Source organism: Pezoporus flaviventris, unplaced genomic scaffold, assembly GCF_033815535.1.
Source record: "Pezoporus flaviventris isolate CSIRO_AGI_PZ_B2104156 unplaced genomic scaffold, CSIRO_AGI_Pfla_v1 ptg000071l, whole genome shotgun sequence".
Taxonomy (NCBI): domain Eukaryota; kingdom Metazoa; phylum Chordata; class Aves; order Psittaciformes; family Psittacidae; genus Pezoporus; species Pezoporus flaviventris.
In genome coordinates, this window is record NW_026892619.1 from 2,426,646 (window position 1) to 2,451,350 (window position 24,705).

General features: G+C 56.9%; 3 protein-coding genes across 3 annotated transcripts in view; 2 read left to right on the forward strand and 1 right to left on the reverse strand.

Annotated features, from left to right (window-relative positions):
* The window catches only part of STAR (steroidogenic acute regulatory protein), a 225,103-nt gene that overhangs the window by 114,434 nt on the left and 85,964 nt on the right, over positions 1 to 24,705 (forward strand). The window lies entirely within an intron of this gene.
* Positions 1 to 24,705, forward strand: part of RAB11FIP1 (RAB11 family interacting protein 1) — a 402,092-nt gene that overhangs the window by 70,551 nt on the left and 306,836 nt on the right. The gene's annotated exons all lie outside the window — the stretch shown is intronic.
* On the reverse strand, positions 6,080 to 8,091 carry ZNF703 (zinc finger protein 703). Its single transcript, XM_061472528.1, has 2 exons — positions 7,879 to 8,091; positions 6,080 to 7,597 (listed from the first exon to the last, which is right to left on the reverse strand). Exons 1-2 carry the CDS (start codon positions 8,089 to 8,091, stop codon positions 6,209 to 6,211), a joined length of 1,602 nt encoding a protein of 533 aa, XP_061328512.1. The 3' UTR covers positions 6,080 to 6,208.

The following is a 24,705-nucleotide window of genomic DNA, read 5'->3' on the forward strand; positions in this document are numbered from 1 at the left end:
TGGACCTACCCAAGAGATAAAAGCGCCGTTCATGGCAGCGGGGAGAAGGGCACGGGGGAGAGGGACGAGCGGGGGGGTACCACGGGATGCGGGATGCGGGCAGCATCCCTGGTACCCTGTGCGCGCACCATGGAGAAAAGCAGCCTCTATCCCCAAAAGCCAGAGGGTGCGAGAGGAGGGTGGCAGGGTGCAATGCGGGGTCCAACCTGGAGCTCCTGTGCCTGTTGCCCACCCCCTGGCTGTGCTGCACAATGGGACCAAACTCATCCATCCCCTGCGAAGCCCTTGGAGCTGCCAGGCCTCCTTTTTCCCCCCCCCCCAAACTCACCTGGGAGCATGCTGGGTGCTGTGCACACCCCAAAGTGCTTGAGCAGTGTGAGCGAGACCCCAAAGCAGCTCAACAGACCCGGTGCCGGGAGAGCTTTCTCCATGAGTGGCACCAGGAGGAGCCTGGCACAAGGGACACAGCGGGATGCTCCCCTAAGGAATTCCCTGCCGGTGCCGCGCTGGTGCATCCAAGTCAGATGAATTTGGGAATTACCAACACGGCAATGGAGGTGCGCATCCAGCGAGTCCTTTGCAAGCAGTTGTTCCAATACAGGCTTCAAGTGGAGACGTCCCAGAAGGAACAAAAGGCTTTTCAGCTCCATTTTCCAGCAACCAGGAAGCCAAATTCCCCTTCCCAGCCATGCAAGGGGTTGGATGCTCTCTGGAGCAGGTTGAGCAACAGTTTTCTTGCAAGCCTAAGGCTGCTCCGTGCCTCTGACAAACCAACCCAACTTGTGCTTTGCCTCAGGTCAGAGACATTTGCCATGGAAGAAGAACCTGGATGGTCCTGCTCCAGCCCCAAGTGCTAGTGATGGAAAGAGGCTCCTGACACTGCAGGATCCAGCCTGAAGAGGGGAGAAGCAAGACAGGAGCACGGCATCAGCCAGGTCTTGGTGGTAGCAAGTGCAGGAGCCAGGAGAGAAAGATGCAGCAAATCTGCTGTCTTGAAGATGTGGGGGTCAATAAAGTTCTTTTCAGCTCTCTGCTCCAGTGGGTGTCTGCAGGGTGGGTTTACAGAGGGATATAAAGCTTCCAGATGCCCAGGATGCTGAGTGTCCTCTGGCTGCCTCCGGGTTGTGCTGGGCCGGGAGGGATGATCCCCACTCTTTGGGACCACGAGGCACTGGTAGAAGTCACTGATGTGCATCCCAGCTCCGCTCAACCCATTGGGATGAGCTCTGCTGGCATCCCACCGCCTCTTCATAGCTCCTGCATGGCTCCATCCTCACAGAGGCCACATCCCCCCCCCAGCCTGCCCCTTGCACGGGGCTGCGAGGTGGGATGAAACCAGCATCAAGCTGCTGCAGGAGCTTTCCATAAGCCCCGCGCTCGAAAGCATCAGGGTGTGTGGCAACCTGTTTGTTCTTGTGCATTGAGCTGCAGGAATAGAGTCAGTCAACTGAGCTGTCAGCGAGCGTCTCCCCCAGCGTCCTCCGAAACACTTGTGTGTATGGAATTATGACTCCTCGGTTATTCATCACCATAATAAACAGAGAGAACTCCGAACCACGCAGCACATAATGAACAGGATCGCTTACACGCCTGCCAGCGTAAACCAGCACGAGCGGGGCTGCAGGGAATGGTGCAGCACAGGCTGCGCTCCGCAGCCCACCAGCGACCCTGTGTCCATGCTGGATTGCCGTGGGTCAGTCGGCTCCGGGCTCAGATGCTGCAGAGGGAAGGGGCAGCCATGGATCCCCCTTGGTGCTTCCTATGGTGATCAGTCAAAACAGGGTGTCCTGGTGCCGCGGGGAAGGTGATGCTGTCGCCGTTGCAAGCGGTGCCGCTGGGAGGATTCCCACCACACGCCCGTTTATGGCCAGGGAAGCAGCAGCAGCTCTTCAGCCTCCATTCAAAGCCATATGGAAGCTGTCTCCCACCTGCAGCATTCCCGGTCACAGCAGCACCCCGGCTGCTTGCCTGAGCACCTCGAGGTCTTTTCCTCTTCTCTGCTCACCTCCTCCAAGGCCTCTCGTTGCTTGTGCTGCTCAAACTGGAGGTGCTGCCCCATCCCCTCCGGCACGGGGCCCCGCTCACGCTGCAAACCAGGGGTCCAGCTTTGCGCCCCGGTGCCCCACGTTGCCCCATCTGCTCCATTCCCGGTTGCAGCACGCAGCCCCGGGCAGCAGGAACTCTGCTGCTGGAAGCTCTGGCTGCCAGGACCACCTCCAGGTACAGGTCTGCTCTAGAGCACAAAGCATCCCCCCCTTAAAGCAAAGCCCTGGGTGCAGGGATGCCGGTGGGGCAGGACAGGAGATGCCCACACCAGTTTGGGAGCACAAACACAGAGCCCGTGTTCTTCAGGGCTTCCACCAGAGCTCACGTGGAGAGAAAAGCTGCTTTATGCAGCTGAGGAACTTCCCATCCAGCCGCTGTAGATGCCTCTGCATCCTGACCTGACCTCCTCTCGACGGGCACCAGCCCCTTGAAGACTCGGTGCTCCGGTCTGCAGCGCCTTGGATGCCTGTGGGCAAACACCTCTGCATCACCTAAAACACATCGAGGGGAGGAGGTTTACGTGCAGGAGAGGCAGGAAAACAACAACAACAAACTGTGTCCTGGCTCTTTTCGGTCACGTATTTATTGGGGGGCCAGATGGGCTTTACAAACGGGGACAGTTCTGAGGCACGCAGCACACGGCGGAGCTGCTCCGCCTGCGCTTCCAAGTCAGTCCTCCCCCAGCACAAGGTATAATGTTGCCTTTGTTCGGCTGCCGGCACGGCAAAGCCGCGCACCCGCAGCCCGGCGTGGTCCCGGTGCTTTCCATCCGCACACATCCAACGCCGCGGCCCCGGCAACTGCCGCAATAAATCAATGGGAAAATAGAGGCTGCCAGTTAGACTAAACAAGCGCGTTCGCAAGGCTTGCTAACCCTCATTAATCACTCTGACAGCCCTAAAAACACATTTCCCCTTTAATGACTGTATTTGGATAATCAGAGCTTTTTCCTCACGGCGCGGGGTGACTGACGGGCGGGCGCGACTGCGGCGAGCGCCGGCACCGGGGTCACCGGCGAGTCAAGCGCTGGAGGTCCTGGAGGGCTGGAGAAGTTGCCATTGTGCAAGGGGAAAAGGGACCCTGGGCACCCCATCCCCGTGCCCGACGCCCACCTTCAATCCCCTCCCACCGGCTGCGTTTGAAAGGGCCTTTTCTTGCGGCTCCGCGCTCCCTTTTTAGGTGACTTCTGCCTCCTGGAGAGGTTTGAAACCTCGCACATTTGTCTGTATAAATGATGCACCGCATTAATGCACAGCGCATTATGAAAATGGTAATTCAAACCCATACAACTCTAAATTAAGCCATACATTATCCGACCCACTCAGCCATATATTTTGGAGAAAGACAGGATTGAATCAAATCAAACCGAAAACTGTGGAGTGCAGGTTGTTAGACAGAATGATTAATAAAGTGCATCCCAGTGCTCTTATTATAAAATGAATTCTGCAATAACCTGGGCATACATTACATGGGGAGTTATTTAATACATTGGCAACACAATCATTCCCCAGCAGATGAAGGCCCCGAGTGTCAGCTGCTATCAGATGATACTTCGCAGTGTTTACACAGCCTGGCCCCAGTGCTGCAGTCTTTAGGGAGGGGAAAAACGATTCCTCAGGGAGCCTTCTGCACGGCAGGATGTATCCGAGCAGCATCCAGCTCCCAGGGAAAGCACGCTGGGCTCGGGTCTGGAGCTGGGAGCATCCTGGCCTGAGGAAAGGTTTGGGGGAAGAGGGGAGATGGAGCTTTGCCATATGGGGAGGATGCACCAGGATGCCCTGGGAGAAGGGCTCCGGCAGGATAATGGCTTTGGGAAGTCCTTTACACCTGCCCAGGCTGCTCCATGGCAGCTGCTCACTAGCTGGCCCACAGTACAGTCCCAGCAGACCGTGCACAAGGGGTATCACGCCTCAAGCACATCCATGGGCATCGTGGCATCACTCTTTCATCCGGCAGCATGAGGCTGTGCACGGTGGAGCAGGAGCTGCAGTGAGGAGCTGTGATTTACGCCGGGGACCAGTGGCACCCAAGCAAAGCCAACACTGAGCAGCATCAGCGGTGGGAGCGGGGACCACATCCAAGGAGCAGCGATGCTCCCGAGGGGAAGGGGGGGTCCTGGCACGGCTTCAACCACCACCGCTCAGCTCCGCGGCAGAGGGGATGGGAGCTCAGGAGCTGCCCCTCGAGAGCCAAAGGGACACAGGGACCGGAGACACCATCACAGTCGCAGCAGCAAAGCCCCCTCTGCTCCGAACCCAGTTCTGCAAACCCCAGGCCCTCACCCTGCAAACATCCCAACGGGAAGGAGTGGGACCACCATAAGCAAAGCCAGACCTGAGCCACAGCCACAGCAGGGCAAGGGACCAGCGAATCCTACGTCCCCCAGCCTTGAGGAGCTTGGGGATGGTGCCTCCAACCCCTCCACCAGCTTCCAGCACCACCATCACCTCCCCTTTCCAGCAGAGACCCCGGCCAGGGCCCTCACCAGCAGCCACACGCCTCCAGCCCCGCTCACAAGAACGGGTGGAAAACCAGCAAATCCCGTTGGCAAAGCAAGCCCCTGTTTGAAGCACATTATTTTTCAGCTCAGAGGACACAAAGGAATTTAAACACAGGGCAGAAGGCAATATAGAGAAGACAATTAACTGGGATTAATTGCATGACTCACCCAAAATGCAACAGGAGGAAAGCACTCAACAGCAGGGAAAAAAAAGCAGGGGAGCACATGGGGGCTTCAACAGGAAGCAGGGACAAGGATGGGGATGCTGCTACAAACACTGGGCTGGAATAACAGCCCATTCCAGAGGGACATGGGGTGCAGAGATGGGAGCCATCCCCGCTTCAGAGCCATTTATCACCCCAGCCACCAAAGGGACAGGGCTGGGGGGGGGGAACGAAGAGGCCCCTGCTACCCATGGCTGCTGGAGCATCCCTAACACCAGCGCTCTCCACGACCCCCTTCATCCCCCTATTCCTGCCCCAAAGCTGAATTCCAGCGGCGGCTGCAACCTCGGGTGGGCTCCCCCCCTCCCTCCCTGCTTCTCGCCTCGCTTTCCACTCAACCGCCTTCTCGAACCTTCCCTCCACACGGGAACCCCGGTGCCTTCCTCCCGACGCGCGCACCGAGGAAGAGGAACCGGAGGGGGGGAAACCGGGCGCATCTTCCCCCCCCCCCCCCGTCCTCCTTCAACCCCATCGCGGTGCTAACGGGGATGAGGGGAATAGGGGCTGCACCGGGCACCCCGCGGGACCGAGGGCTCCGCCGCTAGATGGTGCTGGGAGCCCGCGGCCCCGGTGCGGAGCCCGGTCGGGAACGGGGCGGGACGAGAGACGACACCAGAGGGTGGATATAACCAAGAGTCATTTATTAACAAAATAGGACTTACCGAGCCGGAGCTCATCCACCCGCCACGCTCGCCGCCCTCCCGCTGCTCCGGCCGTGGGGTGCCCCGCTCCTGCCCACCGCCGCCGCCGCCGCCGCTCTTCGCCGCTGCCCCGGGGCTTACAACCGGGGTCCTGCCCCCCTCTTCCCCACGGTGGGACGGGGAGGGGATGGATGGATGGATGGATGGATGGATGGATGGAGGGGGGGGGGGTGGGTGTCGGTGCAGGCGGGGCTTTGCCCGCCCGCCGCAGCCCGCAAAAATCATGGAAATTAAGGGGGAAAAAAAAGGGGAAAAACATTAAAAATTAAAAAAAAAAAAAAAAATAAAAGGGTCAAAAATGCCATTTGTAACGTTACAAACGAGAATCCAGAATGAGAAACATGGAGGGGGGAAAGAAGGAGGAAAATGCCTTTTTTTTTTTGCCTTGTGTGTCAGGAGTCATGCAAGAATTTCTCAGGAGAAATTAAAAGGGAAGGGGAGGGGGGGGGGAGGAAATCAAAAGAAACAGGAGAAAAACCCCCAAAGCCCCACACCTGCGAAGGAAAGAATAGTATTTTTTGTCTCTTTTTTTTTTGTCTTTTTTTTTTTTTTTAGGTTTTTTTGTAGTTTTTTTTTTGTTTGGACACAGACTTTTTGCATACCATCGATTCATTGGTGTATTAATGCACTTATATTCCCAGCTTTAAGCTAACATACAGTAAATAAATACACAGTCCAAGGAGGGAGCGAGGAGGAGGAGGAGGAAGGCTGGCGCAGAGGGGAAGGAGCCGCCGCAGTTACTGATATCCCAGTGCAGAAGCTGAAGTTAGTCTTTGGCCGTAGAGCGCGTATGGCGAGTAGTAAGGTCCGGCGGCCGGCAAGGAGGGCACGGGCAGGGCGCCGGCCGTGGGCAAGTGGCTCTTGCCGTAGGGATGGTACCTGTTGAGTCCCAAAGTGTGTGGGCTCCTCAAGGAGAGGGAGGCCGGTAACGTGTTGGGGCTCCCGGGGGCAGCGGGCGGGAGGTGGAGGTGGCAGGAGGCCGCGGAGCCCAGCCCGGAGGTAGGGTAACCCGCCAAGAGCTTTTCCGCCCCTGGCAGGGCCGTGTGGGTCCGTAGGTGGGTGAGCAGCTCCTCGGAGGTGGCAAACCTCTTGTCGCAGGGTCCGCTGGCAGACACCCAGTTGCATATGTGGGGCAGGGGGTCGTTCTGCAGCATGAAGCCGTAGGTGTAGAGGGGGTGGCCGGGCAGGCTGGGGGTGCCGCCGGAGGAGAGCGTGGTGTGCACCGAATGCAGCGGGTGCGTGGGGTACACCAAGGGGTATCCGCTCTTGAGGCTGCCGGGGTCGTGCACGCAGCTGGAGCAGTTGCTGGAGCTCAGGTGCGAGGCGCTGTGGTAGCTCAGGCAATACGGGTCCCGGCATAATCCCTGCATGAAGGAGGGCGGCGAGGCCCCCGTGAGCGGGCTGGAGCTCGGCGGCTTGCCCGGCAGCCCCAGTGCCCCCGGGAGCTGGCTGCCCACCAGGCCCGGTTTAGTGGGGTCCAGCCCCGGCACGAACTGGGACGGGTAACCGGCGTAGGCACCGACGATGGAGCCGTGGTAGCCGATGCTGGAGGGTGGCAAAGGGAAGACCGAGTGCCCCGGCTTGTAGGGAGACACGGGGGCCACATGGCCGGCGGGCGGCAGGGCGGGGGGCTCCGACTTTCGGCCCGAAGGGGGCTCTCCGTGCGGCCCGGGCTCCGCCGCCCCGCGCCCCAGGCCCCCGCCCGTCCCCTCGGGGCTGGGTTTGCCCGCTTCAGGCTCCTTCTTCTCCTCGGTGCCCTTGGGGTCTGCGTGCTGCGGCGAGGCCCCCCGGGAGCCACCGGGCGAGGCGGCGGCGGCGGCGGCGTGCGGGGGGAACGGCGGGCAAGCGGCGCTGGGTACCCGAAAGCCGGCCTTGTCCGAGCCGCCCTCTTTGCGCTGCTCCCCGCCGCCCTTCGAGTAGGGTTTGAAGCTGGACTTGTCCTCGGGCGGAGCGTCCCCGCTGCCCGGCGGCTTGAGGGCGGCGGGGCGGGCGTTGGGCTCCTTCTCGGTTGCGGGCTGCCCGGCGGAGGCCACGGCGTTCAGCTTGGAGGAGGGCGGCGGGTCGGGCTTGCCGATCTGCGAGCAGGTCTGGGCCAGCAGCGCCAGCGGGCTCTTCTTGGCGTCCAGCTGCGGGCGGAGCGGAGCCGGTCAGGGGGGGACACACACACACACACATCACAGCGGTGCCCCCCGGCCCGGCCCCCACCCGATCCCATCCCACTCCCGATGTCCCGGGTGCGGCGGGGACGGGCCCGGCGCCGAGCCAGAGCCGGGGGAAAGGGGGAGAGCGCCCGGCCGGGGAGAAGAACCGGGGTGCGGTGTATGGGGGGGGGGGGGTGGTGGTGAAGAAAGAACCGGGCTGCAGCAGCGGCGGAGGGAAGGAAAGCGGGGGAGCGGCGGGCACTGACCTCGATGGGGCTGACGGGCGTGGAGGAGAGCGGCTGGAGGTACTCGGGGTGCAGGAGGTGGCCGCCGTGGGCGCTGAGCATCTTCAGGACGCGGATGGGCAGCCGGCTGGCCTGGCGCAGCGGGTCGGCGGGGGGCGGCCGGGGCGACGGGGCGCCCGCAGCTCCGCGGCTCGGCGGGGGGCTCGGCCGGGGCCCGCCGGGGGCACCGCTCATTTGGGGGCGGGCAGCAAAGGGGGGGGGGGGGGGGAAAAAGGGGAGGGGGGGGGGGGAAAGCCCCGGGCTCCGCGGGGCCGGGCGGGCGGCGGAGCGGCGGCGGCGGCGGCCCCGGCGAGACGAAACCCTTCCCCGGCCCCACCGACACGTCAAATAGCCCCGATGGCGGCCGCGCTCCGAGGGGGCCGGCGCCGCGCACCAATCCGAGCCCGGCCGGGCCCCCGGGGCGGGGAGAGCCGCCGGTGGGGGGGGCGAACCGCTGCTGCCGCCGCCCCGCGCCGCGCCGCCGCGTGGGGGAGAGGCGGTCACGGCACGGAACGGAACGGAACGGGGTTAGAGCGGAGCGGAGCGGATCGGCTGCGGCTCATGGAGAGGGTGGCACAGCCGGGGATGGCACGGCACGGCCGGCAAAGCGTGGCACGGCTTGGCAGGGCTCAGCTGGCAGAGCGTGGCACTGCTGGCATGGTATAGCATGGCACAGCTTGGCACGGCTGGCGGACCATGGCACGGCTCAGCTGGCAGAGCATGGCACTGCTGGCATAGCTTAGCATGGCACAGCTTGGCACGGCTCATCTGGCAGAGCATGGCTCAGCTGGCATAGCATAGCATGGTACAGCTTGGCACAGCTGGTGGACCATGGCACGGCTCAGCTGGCAGAGCATGGCACTGCTGGCATACCTTAGCATGGCACAGCTTGGCACGGCTGGCATAGCTTAGCATGGCACAGCTTGGCATGGCTGGTGGACCATGGCACGGCTCAGCTGGCAAAGCATGATACTGCTGCCATAGCTTAGCATGGCACAACTCATCTGGCACAGCTTGGCCCAGCTGGTGGACCATGGCATGGCTCAGCTGGCACAGCTTGGCATGGCTGGCGGACCATGCCATGGCTCAGCTGGCAGAGCATGGCACTGATGGCATAGCTTAGCATGGCACAGCTCATCTGGCACAGCTTGGCACGGCTGGCAGACCATGGCATGGCTCAGCTGGCAGAGCGTGACATGGCTGACACATCTTGACATGGCACGGCACAGCTCTGCTTGTAGTGCATGGCACAGTGGCTGGCAGAGCATGGCACTACTGACATGGCTTGCCATAGCATGGCACAGCTCAGCCGGCAGAACATCGTGCTGCTAGCACACCTAGGCATGGCGTGGCACAACTCAACTGGCATGGCACTGCTGGCACAGCTTAGAATGGCACAGCATGGCTCAGCTGGCATGGCATGCCCAGAATGACTTACCATGGCATGGCATGGCTCAGCTGGCACACCATGGCATGGCACTGCTGCTATGGTACGGCTTAGGTATGATCAGCCTGGCACAGCTCACACTCCTGCACCCAATCTGCGTGTCCTGTACCCAGGCAGTGCCTGCAGCCCGCCCTATAGCCCATTAACCTTCCCAGCAATGAACTTCTGATTTCTGGTTACCTTTTCCAGGCATCCTTGAACTGAATCCACAAAGCCCTGGGGCTCCATGATTGGGGGGAGGCTGAAATCCACCATCCCTCCGAGGGGATGAGCTCCTCTTTCCATGAGGAGTCAAGGCACATGGATAAATCTTGGCATGTTAAAATGAAGGCTTATCGGGAATAAATTCCCTATTGAGAGCCCAGTCACCCTGTCCTGCAGGGATGACACGGTCTTTTGGCTCTGGGTGTTGGACATTTCATGTTTTCCTTCATATACCCCTGCCTGAAGGTGGTTCATTCACCACCAGCAGGTTCATGGTGACTGCTTGTGATGGGAAGGAACCAGCTCTCTGGGTGCACTGTGGCATGGACCCACCTCTGTCCTCCCTGCGCTTGGGTTCCAGGTCCCTCCTGCCTCCCAGAACAGGGAGAGGGAGGAAAGAGGGAGAAAGATGCCTCTAATGAATCAGATTAACCCCTGACAGATGCTTTGTGTTCCAGCTGTGGTGCTGTTCTTAAGTCTCACCAAGCAAGGCTGCTCTGGGTTCTGCATCTCCCCAGCAAGCACCAGCATCGCCACGGTGCACCCCGACATCGAGTCCTCCTTCTCCCACTGCTATCAATCACCCTGATGGCTGGACCTGTCCCTTTCCCCTCACTGTGAGGCTTTTCCCTCTTTTCCTTTCCCTTTCCCAGAGCTGACCACAAGATTGATTCAATCCGGAGCTCGGGGATGTGAAGGGAGAGGCGCTGCCTTTCAAAGGAGCCATTCAAGTCAGGAGGAAATGCAAACACCCCAAGGTGCCTCAAAAGTCACTCGAGTTGGATGCCAACAACAACACGGCCCTGACAAAAGAGCGTGAAGTGAGGTGGGACACCCGCATAAGAGCAGTGGTGATGCTGAATCGGAGGGAGGGCACTAAGCACTGCTACCTCCAGGGCTGCAGTTATCGCTTCCCTTGGTGCCTGGAATGTTCCAAAGGCCTGATCCTGCCCTGGCACTGGCACACCAGGGAACATCTGGATTCGTCTTGTGTTTGCTGGATTGAAACATCACCAAAGGGTCAGCATGGATAATGATGCATCCTGCTCGGTGTGCATGCCCTTAGCGTCTCTGGTCATAGTCTTCATCCTAAAATCCTTGTGGAATTGTGGTTTTCTTTAAGTTCAGGAGCTTTCAGCAACTCGGGATGCTCCCAGGAAGGGCTTAAGGGTGACACTTAGCTGCCCAGGCCCCTTCCCAGCATCATCCCACCACATCTGCATGGTGCAGAGAGGTGCTTTAAAGGCAGCTAGGAGATGAGTGATGGGCAGGGATTGCTGGACCCCCCCCCAGTTTCACAGCATCTTCTTGTGTTGCTGATAGGTTGCTCTTAGCGTTGTGAGCTATGGCACGGCATGGCTCTAGGCATTGGCATCCCAAGTCCTGGCGGTGCTGGAGGTGAGGAATGGGCAGGGAGCAACGTCCAGGCTGGAGAAGGAGAGAGGGATCCGAGTGCTGCAGCCTGCGTGGAAAATGGTGGTGGGATAGGATAAGACGTGAATTTAAATCACTGCAACTCTTCCAGCATCCCTCTTTGCTGCACGCTGGGATAAATGCCTTTATTGCTGCTGGATGCACTTTAAGGGAAACATTCCTGGTCTGGGAGAAGCGGGGTGTTTGCTAGGGGAAATGGGGCAGGGGAGCAGCCCTGCTCCCATGAAGGTCCCGGCCAGTGGTGGGGATACAGGGGACGTCTCCCTCCATCCATCACTGCACCACGGGCATCCAAGATGTTCCTCAAAGCCGAGCTTTTCAGGTGCTAGTTGTCCCCCTCCTGATACAGGTGAAACATCTTCTACCACCCTTCAGGGAAGCAAAAGCCATTGGAGCTGGCATCTCCCTGCCCTGCTCCTATCCTCCAGGTCCTACCGCTCCGCAGCGAGCTCAGGCCTTGCTTTTAGCTGCAGAACAAGTGCATAAAAATGATCTTATTTATTACAGGAGACATGTTTTAAAACAACTGACAAAATTGCAAGATGTAAAACGACAAGCAAGTGCTTCTTCTTTTTTAAACCCATATAGACTCCTGGCAATGATAAAAATAGTGTTTTCTGTTTTAAAGTTGGAATTAATCTTTCTTTCCAAAGCAATCATGTAGCAGGAAAAGCAGGAAGACACTTAGATGTTAACTGATGCTCGCTGGGTGATGGTTACTTATTGAGTAGCCGGGTAGCCGGCTTTGCTCTGCACAGCCATTAACATTAAAGCACATTAAAGCAAAGAAAGGTGAGGGGGGTTTTATTCCCCTCCCCTGTTCCCTTGATGTGTGGCTAACAGCTGGTTTTCTGTGTGACAAATCAGTGGGGTCTTCCTGTTGTTGATGTAATGAAGCTGTTTCCTGGTGTGAAATTCTAGGGGATGAATCGCAGGAGGGGGAGGAGAACATCCCACACTTATCAAAGTGCTCCGGAGGGGAGCGAGGGCTGGGATCAAAACAGGCAGCGGGGCCGATGCTGGGTCACGGAGACGTCAGTTGAGGCTTGTTTTGGGTGGGTTTTGGCCTGGTTTAGCTCTGAATTTCCTGCTGCTGCAATGCTCTTCGCAGCGATGGGCTGCTGGTTGGGGTGTTGCACCCTAACCCTGGCAAGGAGCCTGCAGCAACCAGAGGGTCCATCCCTCCCCTTCTTTAGGAGGGCTAGGAACCAGAGCAACCCCAAGCCCTGAGGTTGGGGGCAGCAATGGGAGCGCTCCCCAGCCCCATCCACAAAGGAATGGTATCCCCAGGGATGGGATGGGCTGGGAGGTGGCAGCATCCCCATGATGGTGGGGTAAGAGCCTGGCTGGGTTGTGCAGGGAGGCTTTGGGTAAGCGTGATGGGGAGGGAGCACGCAATAAGATCCAGTCTTAACATCACAGTAGTGCTGCAGAGAGCGGTCTAGTTTACGTGCCTCAGTTTCCCCATCTCTAAAGTGTGATGCTGACCCTCAGTACCCATCTCAATGGGAAGGGGCTTACCCTAAAGCACTTTAGGGACCTGGGTGTTCCTTTCTGCTGGCACCACCTCAAGCCCTTTTGGGGGTTCATTTAGCCCTCAGACACCCCCCAGCAAAAGCAATCCCTTTTACCTCCATTCTCTTCTTGCTTTGCCAGGATTAGTTAATTAAAACTATGCAAATCCAAACAACTTCATTTCTATAAGCCCAGGACCGGAGCCTCGAACCATTTGGTGCAGCTCATGTGGCACGTACGTTACATAAAATGTTTGGAGCGACTCTAATAAGAATGAAAAAGGCTGTAAATCAAGTTTAATTTATTCATTTTCTGTATGGTATGAAAGCCTGCCAAAAATCAGATTATTTATGAGCCCTTCGTAACAATAGGCATTTTTATTGGTTGCAAATGACAAAAGGGGATCTCAGAGGGAGATTTTTTTTTTCCCCTTCTTTTAGTTTTTTTTTTTTTAATGCCTTCGCAGAAACATTTATTTTGTTGGACTCTGATCTCAAAGACAAATATTTAATCATTGATACCATAAAAATAATTCATATTTTGATACCGACGAACACATCAGCCTTAAGAACATAAATACGCGGCGCTAATCCAGCCCGAAGGCTCCGGCGAGCGCCGCAGCGCAGGTTAGGGAAAGGGGCTGTGATTTACACCCGCTTCCTTAAATTTCCCATTAAGGGTATAATCTCCCATCAGGCTTTCACAAAATGCCTGAGCCACTTCGGGCTTTCCCTTTTCCACTCCTATTCGGTGGGCTGATGGGTGCAGAGGTGCTCTGTGTGCGCTGACACACGCGTGTGCCCCTGTACTCTCTTTGCCCAGCCACATCTCTCTGGTAACTGAATGCCTGCAAGGAAACCAACCGGGTAAAGCAGGTTTCCCACCCGGAAAACCACTGATAAACCAACCTGGATTGGCTTCTGCCTCCATTTCCAGCTTGTTTAAACCATCTTCCGGCACAGGAGGTGAGTTTGGTGATGGGCATGTGCTGCATGCCCTGCAGGGCAGATACTCACTACCCATCAGGCCCATCTTGGGGATGCTTTTGTGGATGTCCCAGAGGTCCCATCTGAAGCCCTGCTATCCATGGATGCACCCTAACCCTGGCAAGGAGCCTACAGCAACCAGAGGGTCCATCCCTCCCCTTCTTCAGGAGGGCTAGGAACCAGAGCAACCCCAAGCCTTGAGGTTGGGGGCAGCAATGGGAGTGCTCCCCAGCCCCATCCACAAAGGAATGGCATCCCCAGGGATGGGATGGGCTGGAAGGCGGCAGCATCCCCATGATGGGGACAGTGCGGTGGGATAAGAGCCTGACTAGGTTGTGCAGGGAGGCTTTGGGTAAGCGTGATGGGGAGGGAGCACGCAGGAACAGGGGCTTTCTCTGTGCCGATCCTTAGGGAAAAAGAAATAGAAAGAAAACCAAGGAGAGGGAAAAGAGGGAACCCCCTCCCTGGGAGAATTAGCATCCAGGATCTGTCAGTCACTGGGAGCTTTTGGTAAAAGGGGCCCCTTGTCAACCTCTGCCTTTGATGTGACTGGGACGGAGGTGCTCAATTAAAAGCCTATCAGTCTGTAAGTAAATCAACGCCTATCAGGCTTGTCACATCAAACAAACGATTATTGCAGGAACCCGCCCACCCCATTAATCTGGCTGTTCCTTCTTGACAGCTCAGGGTCAGGGCACTGTAAATCCTGCACTGGATTGCAGCCACCTGGAGCAGGATTAAAGCAGCCCTGCAGCATGTGCTGCTGCACCCAATTACTCCCTGGAGCAATGCGGCTCTGCTGAGGGGTACCCATGGCCCCGGCAGCCGTGGGGTCCCCACTGGAGCTGAGCTTGGCAAGGGCTTTGCTGCTGATGCGGGTGGTTTGGTGATGCTGTGTTGGCAGCAGGGGGCTTGGCTGCGTGGTCCAGAGCTCAGCACCCGGCTCTGGGTGCTCAGCACTCAGCGCTGGACCAGTGCTGTATCAGAGAATCATGGAATGGTTTGAGTTAGAAGGGGCCTTAAAGCTCGTCCAGTTCCAACCCCCTGCTATAGGCAGGGACACCTTCCACTAGAGCAGCTTGCTCCAAGCCCCATCCAACCTGGCCAGCGAGATAACGTGAGAGCAGCAATAAAGATGGCTCTTGGCAGCTCTGGGAAGTTCTTGTGGATAGGGATGTTCACACATGGAGGATGGAGAGCCCCAAGGTCCACGGTGGGCTGCTTCGATCCCTGCAGGTCGCGTTTGAGCCTGTGTCCTCCGGCAGGGATTGACCTTGGGGAGCCTCTCGGTAACTCACACAGTGAAAGGAGACAACAGGTTGAGTTCTTGGGGCTCTTTGGGTCTGCGTTATGAGCAGCGGTCGCCGGGGACACAAGGGTTTCCCCATCAGGGTGCTGAAGATGAAGGCGATGTGCAGCAACCGGGCATCCCGCCTGGATGCGCTGGGGCTGCGGGCAGGGAGGAGGGTGCTGGAGCCGGGCAGCGGGAGGAAGGCAGCCGGGGCCGTGGAGAACAAGCGGCTCCATTCAAGGGAAGGCAGAAGCCAAAGTTTCCTGAAAAGCCTCTGTGCTGCAGCGGGAGCAGCCTCGGGGCAGCCGGAGCTTGTGATTGCGGCGCACAGAGGCAGGGGCTGTTCCAACAGAGCTAAAGCCGAGTCTCGCCATCACATGAGAGCAGCGCTGAGCAGTAAAGGCAGGGAGCGGGGCGAGCCCCAGGGAGGCTGCGGGGTGGGTTTGGGGAAGGGGCTCGGTGCCCCTCTCCCACTGCTGAGAGCCCCATTGGGGTCCATCCACCTCTATAGGGCAGCACCGCGACCCAGCTCATGGAACCACCCCGAGCAGGTTATGGGGATGCTCCTGGACCAGGACAGCATCCCCCGGGGTGACGAGAGGTCCCATACTGCACCGGCCTAAGGATGCTGTGCAGGGAGGGAGCTGCTCCCCTCTCTCCCTAGGCCTATTATCAACCTTTTCCCCCTCCCTCGGAGCCTGGCGCCTCCTAATGCGGCTCTGGCTCGCTGTCAGGGCGCGGAGCCGTCAGCCGGGGCTGCCCTGCAGGGGATGGAGCCGGCTCTGAGGCTCAGCGAGCCCTGCGGCCACCGCGTTCCTGCTTCCCTCTTGGCCTGGGTTTGGGGCACTCCTCAGTGGGCAGCATTGCCCTGACACACGCTGTGCCCCCGGGGCAGCATCCCCATGGCTGTGTCCTCCCCCCCCGGCCTCAGTTTCCCCACCTGCACTAGGGATGTGACAGCGCAACCTGGACCCTCCTAAAAGCAGCACGTTCAAGTTTGGAGGAGGAGCTTTGGTTTTCCATGGCCCAAAGCGCTGGTGCTCCCATCACCGCCTTGATGCATCCGGACGGGGAAAGGAGGGGGAAGCTGGAGAGACAGCGCCGGTGCGAGCAGAGGTGACACCAAACAGGAGACAGGCTCTCCCCGTGCCACGTTTGATGCCGCGACACCAGGGATAAGCGGTATCAGCATCACCCCTCGCCCTGCCCGGCGCCCTCGGCTCATGTCAAGCAACACTCAACCGATAACCAGCACCGTGCCCATGTCCCCATGGAGCCCGGCTGGGATGGGAGATGCTGGTGCTGGGGAAGGGGGGGGGAATGGGTTGGGAAAATCCCTCCTGTCCCACACTGCTTCCACCCAGGTGAGTTTTGTATGGGGAGAAGCACGACCGGGGGGGATCGGGCCCTGCGGAGTTTATCTCCCACACATGATCAATGCCGAGTTTAAGTGAGGTTTATTGGTATCTGTAATTTAACATGACAGATTTCTAACATGAATTACTCTGAGATCATCGTGTGCATAAAATATGACAGGAATCTTTTAAGTGCAAGCATAGTTCTCAGTTAATTTAATAACTGAGATGGAAAATGGAATAGCATTAAATTTAATATTTTACATAATGCTCCTACACTTCCTTCACTTGCTGCTGGCATCATTTGTTTTCCCTTCTTCCTCATCTACAGCTCAACCTGTATGGCTCTGGAGCCCGGCCAGGGGGTGGTACCCCTTTGACAGGCCATGATGAGCCCCCCTGTCCAGCCCCACATCTCCCATCCCATGGGATGCTCTGGGGGTCCCCCTCACCTCTGCTTGCTGCAGATGCAGTTCTCACCCTGTGCTCTCTATGGCACCTCCATCAAACCCCAGTGCCGGTGGTCCCAGTCCCATGTGGAGCCTGTGGTTGCATCCTGCTCCTCCCTGAGGGTGTCTGCAGAATGACCTGTTCCATATGCTCCCTGCTGAACAACACCACAGATTCCTTCAGGGCTATGGAATTAACCTCACTCTTCATTAAGAAGCAGTTTCCAAGCTGAGCCTGCAGCCAGGTCCCAGCCCCGTGCACACAGGCACGTCCAGGGATCCTCTTCCAAACGCTTCCTGCTCCCATTCCCTGTGTCCCCCTGCTCCATGCAGGCAAAGCCCCATGTGCAGGGATGAAGCCACCTTGCAGCAAGGCAATGGAACAGCCCATGCAATGGGCCTGTCCCACCATGCAGGATGGTGCTGGATGGAGGCGGGGGCTCCCACCCCGGGGTGTGATGCTGCTGAGCAAACAGCGTAGGTGCTGACAAGGAGGCAGACGAAGGGTTAATTCAGTTTACCCTCCTGCTCAGATCTCAGAGGACAGGATAAGATCAAAGCCCACTTGACCCAATGAGCCCATCCCCGTGTGTCTCATCCTCACCCTGTTCACCAGCCTCGCCCCAGCTCCTGCTGCCCTTCACTCTGGTGGCAGAAAGTCAAAGCTTTCCCAAGGAAACAGCCTCATATCCATGCCCAAACTCCCCATCCTGCACACACCAGGACCCGCAGCATCCATGGTGGGACGGGTGAAGCCCTGGGGATGCCCTCAGTGCTGCTCCACGCCAGGTTTTGTGCTCACCGTGGGCTTTGGGAGCGTGGTGGATGCCCGTGCGCTGCAGAAGGGATCAATACAGCTCTTAGCCTCATCCCTTCCCCTCGGCGCCTGATTTAAGGGGCTCTGTAAGGTGGACAAGGTGTTAACATGGAGCCTCCAGGGTTACGGCTGCAGGCAGGATTGGTCCCTCCTGCCCGCGCTTCAAAGGGTTCGCGGGGCTGCCATGCAAGGGGGGCTGTTGGAGGGATTACAGTGGGGATGCTGGTGCTGCTGGGGCTCTTTATCAGAGCCTGCCAGCGCTGTAACTCCCTCTTCCAAAGGAGATGAGCTTGCAATAAACCAAGGAGCGCATTAGAGGTAAGGAGACAAAATGGCAGGGGTTTGAAAGCCCAGCGCAGGCACTAATCCAGCCTGGAACAGGGCGAGCACTCAGCTTCATCCCCCGCTCCCCTCCTGCCTGTTGGAACCAGCGCCTTGTCCTCGCGGCGCTGCCAGCACAGCTCTTGCCTGCGCCTTGGAAAGGCTCGGCCGCCGGTTTCAACACCTCGCTCTCACACCACATCATGCACAAGTTAATTCCACTTTCCAGGCTGATGTCAACATTCCCCTTTATGGCGGCGGCGGAATGCGGGGACCAGCTTGGTTTGCGTTCGCCGGGGTGCACGTTAACGCCTTCCAGGCAATCACGGGCACTCCTCAAAGGTATAGATGGGAATTGCCTGGATAACGCGGTGCAGGGAATAAAGCCGATGGGGATCCGGGCGAGGGAAGCGGCGCGGTGTGTTCTCATAGCTCCACCTGGAAACAGCACAGCCCACAAACGGGGCTGCAGCACCACAGAGCAGGCTGCCTGGGGTGGGTATTGGCATCCCCCAGAAGCGATCACAGAAAGCCATGGGAAGGGATATTCTCCTCCAACATGGAACCACCGCTCCATAAAACAAACTACCCATCACTCACTAGAATCATGGAGTCACAGGCTGGTTTGGGTTGGAAGGGACTTTAAAGCTCATCTAATTCCACACGGAAACACGCCTCGTCCTGCAGTAAATGAACCAGCCCTGAGCATGAGCGCTCCGGCTGGGATGTATCGGCCAAGGGAATGGATTTTCCATCGTCCCTGATCTATCTCGTGCCCCAAATGATGACGATGATCACTCAGCACAGGTAAAGGCTTCCAAAGGGCTTTGCAAACTCCAGGAAGCTCATCCCGAACATGCCATGAGAGCCATGGGATGAGGCCACGCTGGCCAGGGCATGAGACTGTGTGCTGGGGCTGCAGTATTGGATGGGAACCTTCATAGACGGGTTCCATCCCAAACCCCATCCCTATGGCTGCGCTGGCCACCCGCCTGGCATAAAGCTGCATGCAGGGATCCCGCGATGGCATGTGGGAGCGATGAATTCATTTCCATTTATGATCTGTGATGATGATACCCCTGAAGGATAAAAGTCTATACATAATAATCTCTCTCTTCAGCTTTGTTAACAACTTCAATTAACAGAGAGCTGCGTAATGCTTCATCAGCCGCTTGGATTACAGATGAAATTAAGCCATCATATTTATGAACTACGCAGCGAGTTCGAGGAGGACTCCACATATTTTACATTTAATAACTTGCCCTCTCCTTTTATTTATAACGTTAATAATGATTTGGTGGCTGCTTTGGGGAGGCAAACATAAACGGCAAAGCGAGGAAGCCAGTGGGAGCTGGCAGAGGGAGGGCTTCTTCCACTTCCCATCCTTCCCAGTTCCATGTTGGGTTTGGGGGTGCTGCATCACTGGGGTGGTGTCATCATTCCCACCCCTTCCAACCAAGCCGCAGGCTGCAAATGCACTGCGGTCCTTCCAAGTCCACGTCTGGAGCACTGGAACACTGAGGGGCTGAGCAAGGTTAATTAATTTGAGCACAGACTGAAGCCTAAAAGATGGGGAGCAGCACATTGAAAGATGATGGCTGGCAAAAATCATTAGGAGCATCTTTCAACAATCCATATACCGTTATCGATCCTGCTATAGATCATGTTCCTTTCCCCTTTTTTGCAGGATCTTCTGGATCGATACAGCAAGTGCATTGAGACTGTAGCAACACATTTAAAACCTTATAAAAGGTTATTTAGTTGCTAACAGTGCAGCAGTTTCTGCAAAGCCTGCCAAAAGGTTACAGCTTTTTGGGCATCATAAATTACAGACGACAGGGAAAAAAAAGTAAGTGCGGTTTTCTTTATTGTCTCGGTGATGGATGGGCTCCTGAACAAGACACCAAATACATCATCTCACCTTTAATGGGACCACATTTCTGTAGCCATAACTCACCATTTTAAAATAGAAAATGGTGAAATATGGCGTTGTATATTCCACTCCTGACATATTTATGAGTCCTTCCCTTCTTATAAATACAGTGATTGCTATTTCAAAGCAGCCTGTCAGGTACGAGCAGAGCACAAACAGCTGGGGCGAGTGAAAAATTATAGCTGGAGTTGGACGGTCTCAAAAACTCTCTCTAGCAGCCCTGAATTTACGATGTTTGCACTAACTGTTATTAAAACCAAATCCATATCTTGGCAACAGGAATCCAGCGCTCCGGACCAGCTGGAGTGATGGTGCCGCTGACAGCCGGGGTGAGCCCAAGGGCTGCTCCTAGGGAAGCATCAAAAGGAGGGTCCAAAGCGGTGATGGAGCTGCTCTGCATCCAAGGGGATGAACCTGCAGCGGGTGATGCTGAGCTTGGTGCTGGGGATGTGGGATGGAGCATCATGCCCTTGAACGTCCCACGGGCAGCATTCATCCCACGGCCAGGGGTGGACGTGGTGTCAGCTGCATCCCAAGAGCCGCCTGGCTCCGAGCATCGTGCTCCAGCTCTGGCCTCCCTCTTGAATTCATGCTTGAGCCCGTCATGGCAGTTTAATGTTACACTAATACAGGCTCCGGGTCTGGTGCCATTTCTGTATCATTATTTCCATTCATTCCACAAGGAGGTTTTACCAGTAAACACCTCGTGGAAGGAATAATCCTGCCAAGAGCCCTCCTGAGCATCCCTCGCCCCTGGGAGCAGGGGGAATTCTCTGGCCTCATTTAGGCACACAAAAGGCCTCTAATTAGCTTTTTGTTTAGTCCGATTACGAATGTGAGTTTTGACCTTTCGCAGTGATTAGTTTATGAAGCTAACGCATCGGTTTCTAAACCACATACGCAGCCCAGGACCAGACTTGTTTGTGGTGCTGTTCACTCCTTTTCTCCCTTAACAGCATCGTACAGCGAGCTCTTGGGCTCTGGATTTTGGGCACAGGATGAGGCTCTGCTCTGCTGGGCTGCACGGGCACATCTGTAGTGCTTCAGGGATGAGGGTGCTCCAAGTTTTAGGGCATGTGGACCTTTCCCAAAGCTCTGCTGTCTCTGGAAAACCGCATCACCCTGGAAGATGATGGTTCTGCTGCCACCACCAATGCGTGGCCCATCCCAGCTCCTTGGGACCCTCCCCAGTTCCATTTGGGAGGCTGATTGCTCCCTCCAGACATGCTGGGGTGCAGAAGCAGCACCAGACATGGCCAAGGTCATGGGCAGAGGCTGGTGGAACAATGGGCTTTCACATGCTCTTTGTGGGAGCTAAATTCAAACCCACTTTATCACCGATTCACACTCCTTTATCTGGGCAAAGCCCTCCAGAGGTGCATTTGATTACCCTGGGTTATTAAACAAAACCTTTCTGATAATGAAGCGAGGTGATCTCTACCTTTGCTCCTGCTGCTGCTGGTTTATCAGCCCCGCTGCTACCGGGACGGGTTCCTCTATCGCTGCCGGTGATCAGCCCATCCTGCTGCGAGGGTTTGTGTCTCCGGGGCCCATGAATAACAGAAGATAAAGGGTTGGTTTGGGTAAATCTTCTTGGAGAGCATCTCTTGGCACAATAGCTCCGGGCCTGGGGGGCTTCATGGGAAGGCGGGGAGGGAGAATCAAAGTTTGTGGAGATAACAGCCCCCCCTTTGCCTTTCCTCTCCTTGGAGAGAAGGGGCTGAGCAGGACTGAGACCATGGAAACCCTGGCTCTCTGCCTGGCTTTGGGTCTGCTTGGATGCAAAGCTGGGTCCCCCCATCCAGAAGCCCAACCAGACCTGGTTCTGCAACCCCTCCTGCCCAGGCTGGAGGGACTGAACACCCCTGCTCCCCCCATCCACATCCCTATGGGATGCAGCCCCCCATCCCTGGCACACACGGTCCCCTTCTCCCCATCTCGAGTGTTCTCCTCCCTGCACACGTGCAGGGACCTCTGCGCTGACTGCTCTGCTTTATAACATTGCTGTTTCCTGGCCTGGCTTTATTACAGCTGTTCTTTGGGGTATGGTGTTATAAATTGGGTATGTGATGACGTGTAATCACTAACTGCAAAGCCAATACATTTTCGCTGCAACAGCAGCAAGACAAATAAAGGCGAGCGGAGGAGGCTGGCGAGGCTCTGACAAAGGCAAGCACATACACAGCCACGGCTCAGCTACAAATCTGGCTGGGGACTGAAGGCAAGGTTATCCTCATGGAGCTGGATCTGCCGTCTGGGACAGTGTCCTTAGGATTTGGGAAGGGTTTCGGGATGCTTGGGGCCGATGCTCCTTGCCTGTCCTGCTCCAGCATTAAAGGAATTGGAGGGTTCCTCGGGTGAGATCCAAAGCTGTTCCATGGCACATCCCTGCTCCTTCCCCCTGGCCCCTCACGCTGTGTTCAGCTCGGCCGCTCCATGCTCTTCATCCTGGGAGATTTCCCTATAGCCCAGGCTGGAGAATGGCTTAAAGCATCCCAGACTCCATCTGCAAGCCAGAGGTGCTTTGTGTCCACCCATGGAAACTATTTCCATGGCTCAGGAGCCTGCCTGTGCGGGCACAGTGCTGGGTGAGCCATTAAACCACCTCTTCTCCCTATAGCTGCTCCTGCGGCTTGAGTCAGCGTGGGGCAAGAGGCAAACCCAGCCCCAGCTTTGGCACCGGCTGAGCTGAAACCGGCCCCAGGACTGTTGTCCTTAGGAGCAAGAATCACTTGTGCAACAGTGCAAATGTGGCCGGTGAAGATGGGATGGGTGATAAATGGGAGGGAGTCAACCAGCTGCAACTGAAGATGTGCCTGTATGCTGCTGCACCGGTTTATCATGATAAATGTCATCGGGAAATCAATTCTCTGTGTACTTTTGGGAATTACAACTATCATTTCGGTGTGATTTATTTGCTGTATAACATGGGCGAGGGCTCTTTGTTCATCATTTTGAAAGTTCATTTAAAATTGCTTGGAGTTCTTGGTTCTCCACCGTGACACGGCGGATGGGTACCTGCTCTGCTGTGAAATACAGACCCAGGTAGAGGAGGCTGGGCTGGGAGCTCTGTTCCTTCCTTGTCCTGCTCCTGTGGCTGGGAGTCATGGGAAGCCCTGTGAAGCTTCCTTGCATAAAGCCGTGTCAACGGGGGTATCTCCTGCAAAGGGACTGTCCCATGTCCCATGCCTGCTCCTTTGCAGCGCTGGGCTGGGACTTCCTTATGCCAGCACCGGTATGCTGGGGCAAACCTCCCCTTTTTGTCTTCCACGCCACCCACCAAACCTGTTTGTCCTGCCATGCTGCTTGCTGGGGAGGCAGAGAAACTTCCCATGCTCCCAGCACGGAGCGTCCCATTGTCCCATCTCCATCTCACACTGGGCTTTGCACTGGTGCTCACGCCGGTGCTGGTAGGAATCTGCACACATCCCTCTGTGGGTGTCCTTCCCATCCCAAACCTCTCCCTCCTTGCTGGAGGGATGGGGACTGGGTGTGCTGGGGGATGCAGGGATGGGGGCCAGGACCAGGTTGGCCAGGGGAAGAGCAACCAAAACCCAGCTGAGTTGAGCTTGTTTATCCCTGAGCACTGCGGCTGAGCAGGGAAATGGTGCTCCTTATAAACACAGGGGGGGTAAACACCAGGCGGGGGCACGAGCTGTTTAACTTAAAGAACAATGTTGGCACAAGGACAAAGGGGAGGAATAGGCCATGAAAAAGATGCAGGCTGGAAATGGGAAGAAAGCTTAAAATCATCAGGGGAGCGAGGTTCTGCAGGAGCCTCGTGAGCAGGGGATGAAGGGATGGAGCCCGGTCCCGTTCTGCATGGGATGTGGTGGTGCTGCTCCCTTAGCGGGGAGCCCCATGCTGAGGCTGTGCCCGGGGCTGAGACATCTCCCATAGAGAAAAGCAGCACAGCTCTTCCTGCAGCCTTGAGCCCCCGTTACAAGCTCTGTTTCTGGGAATGCTGCTCCAAGCCAGACGCAGCCTTTGGATCTCTCTTCCTGTGCCTTCACCAGCAGCAATAAACACTGTTTGATGGGAACCCTTTCCCTTTTCTCAGCCAGCACGGGGAAGAGTTGGGACCTAAAATGAGGGCAACCTCCATCCCTGGCTGCTGCTCTCCTCCTCTCCCACTGCCTGACCGAAGGGCTTTGGCCAGCCCCAGTGCTTCCTCTCCATCCCTACCAAGGCTCCTCAGGGCTCCCGCTGCCTCCAAATAACACGTGCTTTAAATATTCCTGCTACCTCCATCCCCTGGTATCACTAAAGTTCGGGAAAACCACTGCTATATGAATCTCCCAAACCCTGAGCATTCAAACCTGTTGGGCATTAATCATTTGTCTTTACAGCCAGGAGCTCAGCCCTGGAATCAGGCCCTTAGAGAAGAAAAGTTCCCTGGGATGTCCAGGTGCGGAAGAAATCCCTATTCCTGCCCTAAAAGGCATCCCCAAAAAACCACCCTGGGAATACTGCAGTGTAGCTTTGGAGCCTGTATAAGGCCACATTCCCCCCTTCCCACCAGGGAAGCTGCTTTTGCCTCCTCTTGGAAGGGCACCGAGTGCGGGGCTGCGTTCCCAGCGCCTAACCCACATCTTTTTTATAGCTGTTTACACCAGGTGTGTGCTCAGTGCTGGGGCTTTAATGCCCGGGAGGAAGAGAAAAGCACTCGGTGGGTTTGTGTTACAGAGCATAAACCTCCCATAAATCACAGGGCAGCAGTAGACAGTGAGCAGAGGCGGCTGTGGCAGGATACAGCCGGGACTGTGATGGGAAGAAGTGCTGCATCTACCCGAGGTGCCATCAGCGCCATGCAGCGCCCTGTACCCTGCATCCCGGACCATCCCAGCATCCTCTGCTCGAGGATCGGGATGCTCTGTGTGCGCCTGAACTCCTCCAGCACCCCACTGCCGTCCCCTGCCCGCAGGCGGGCTCTCTCTGCAGCTCCCTTCTGGTTTTCATTACCCTCCTCCAAGCCGAACACCAACAGCCTAATTTGGAATAACAGGCGAGTGAGTGCGAAGGGGGAAAATCCTGCACTCCCTCTTTTCCTGAGCTAA

What these genes read in the sequence shown, in the direction of transcription:
- ZNF703 (XM_061472528.1), bottom strand. Translation starts at nt 8,091, where the DNA reads ATGAGCGGTGCCCCCGGCGGGCCCCGGCCGAGCCCCCCGCCGAGCCGC. An exon ending in CGCCCGTCAGCCCCATCGAG is followed by an intron (nt 7,598 to 7,878) that starts GTCAGTGCCCGC and finishes CTCCGCCCGCAG; the next exon opens with CTGGACGCCAAGAAGAGCCC.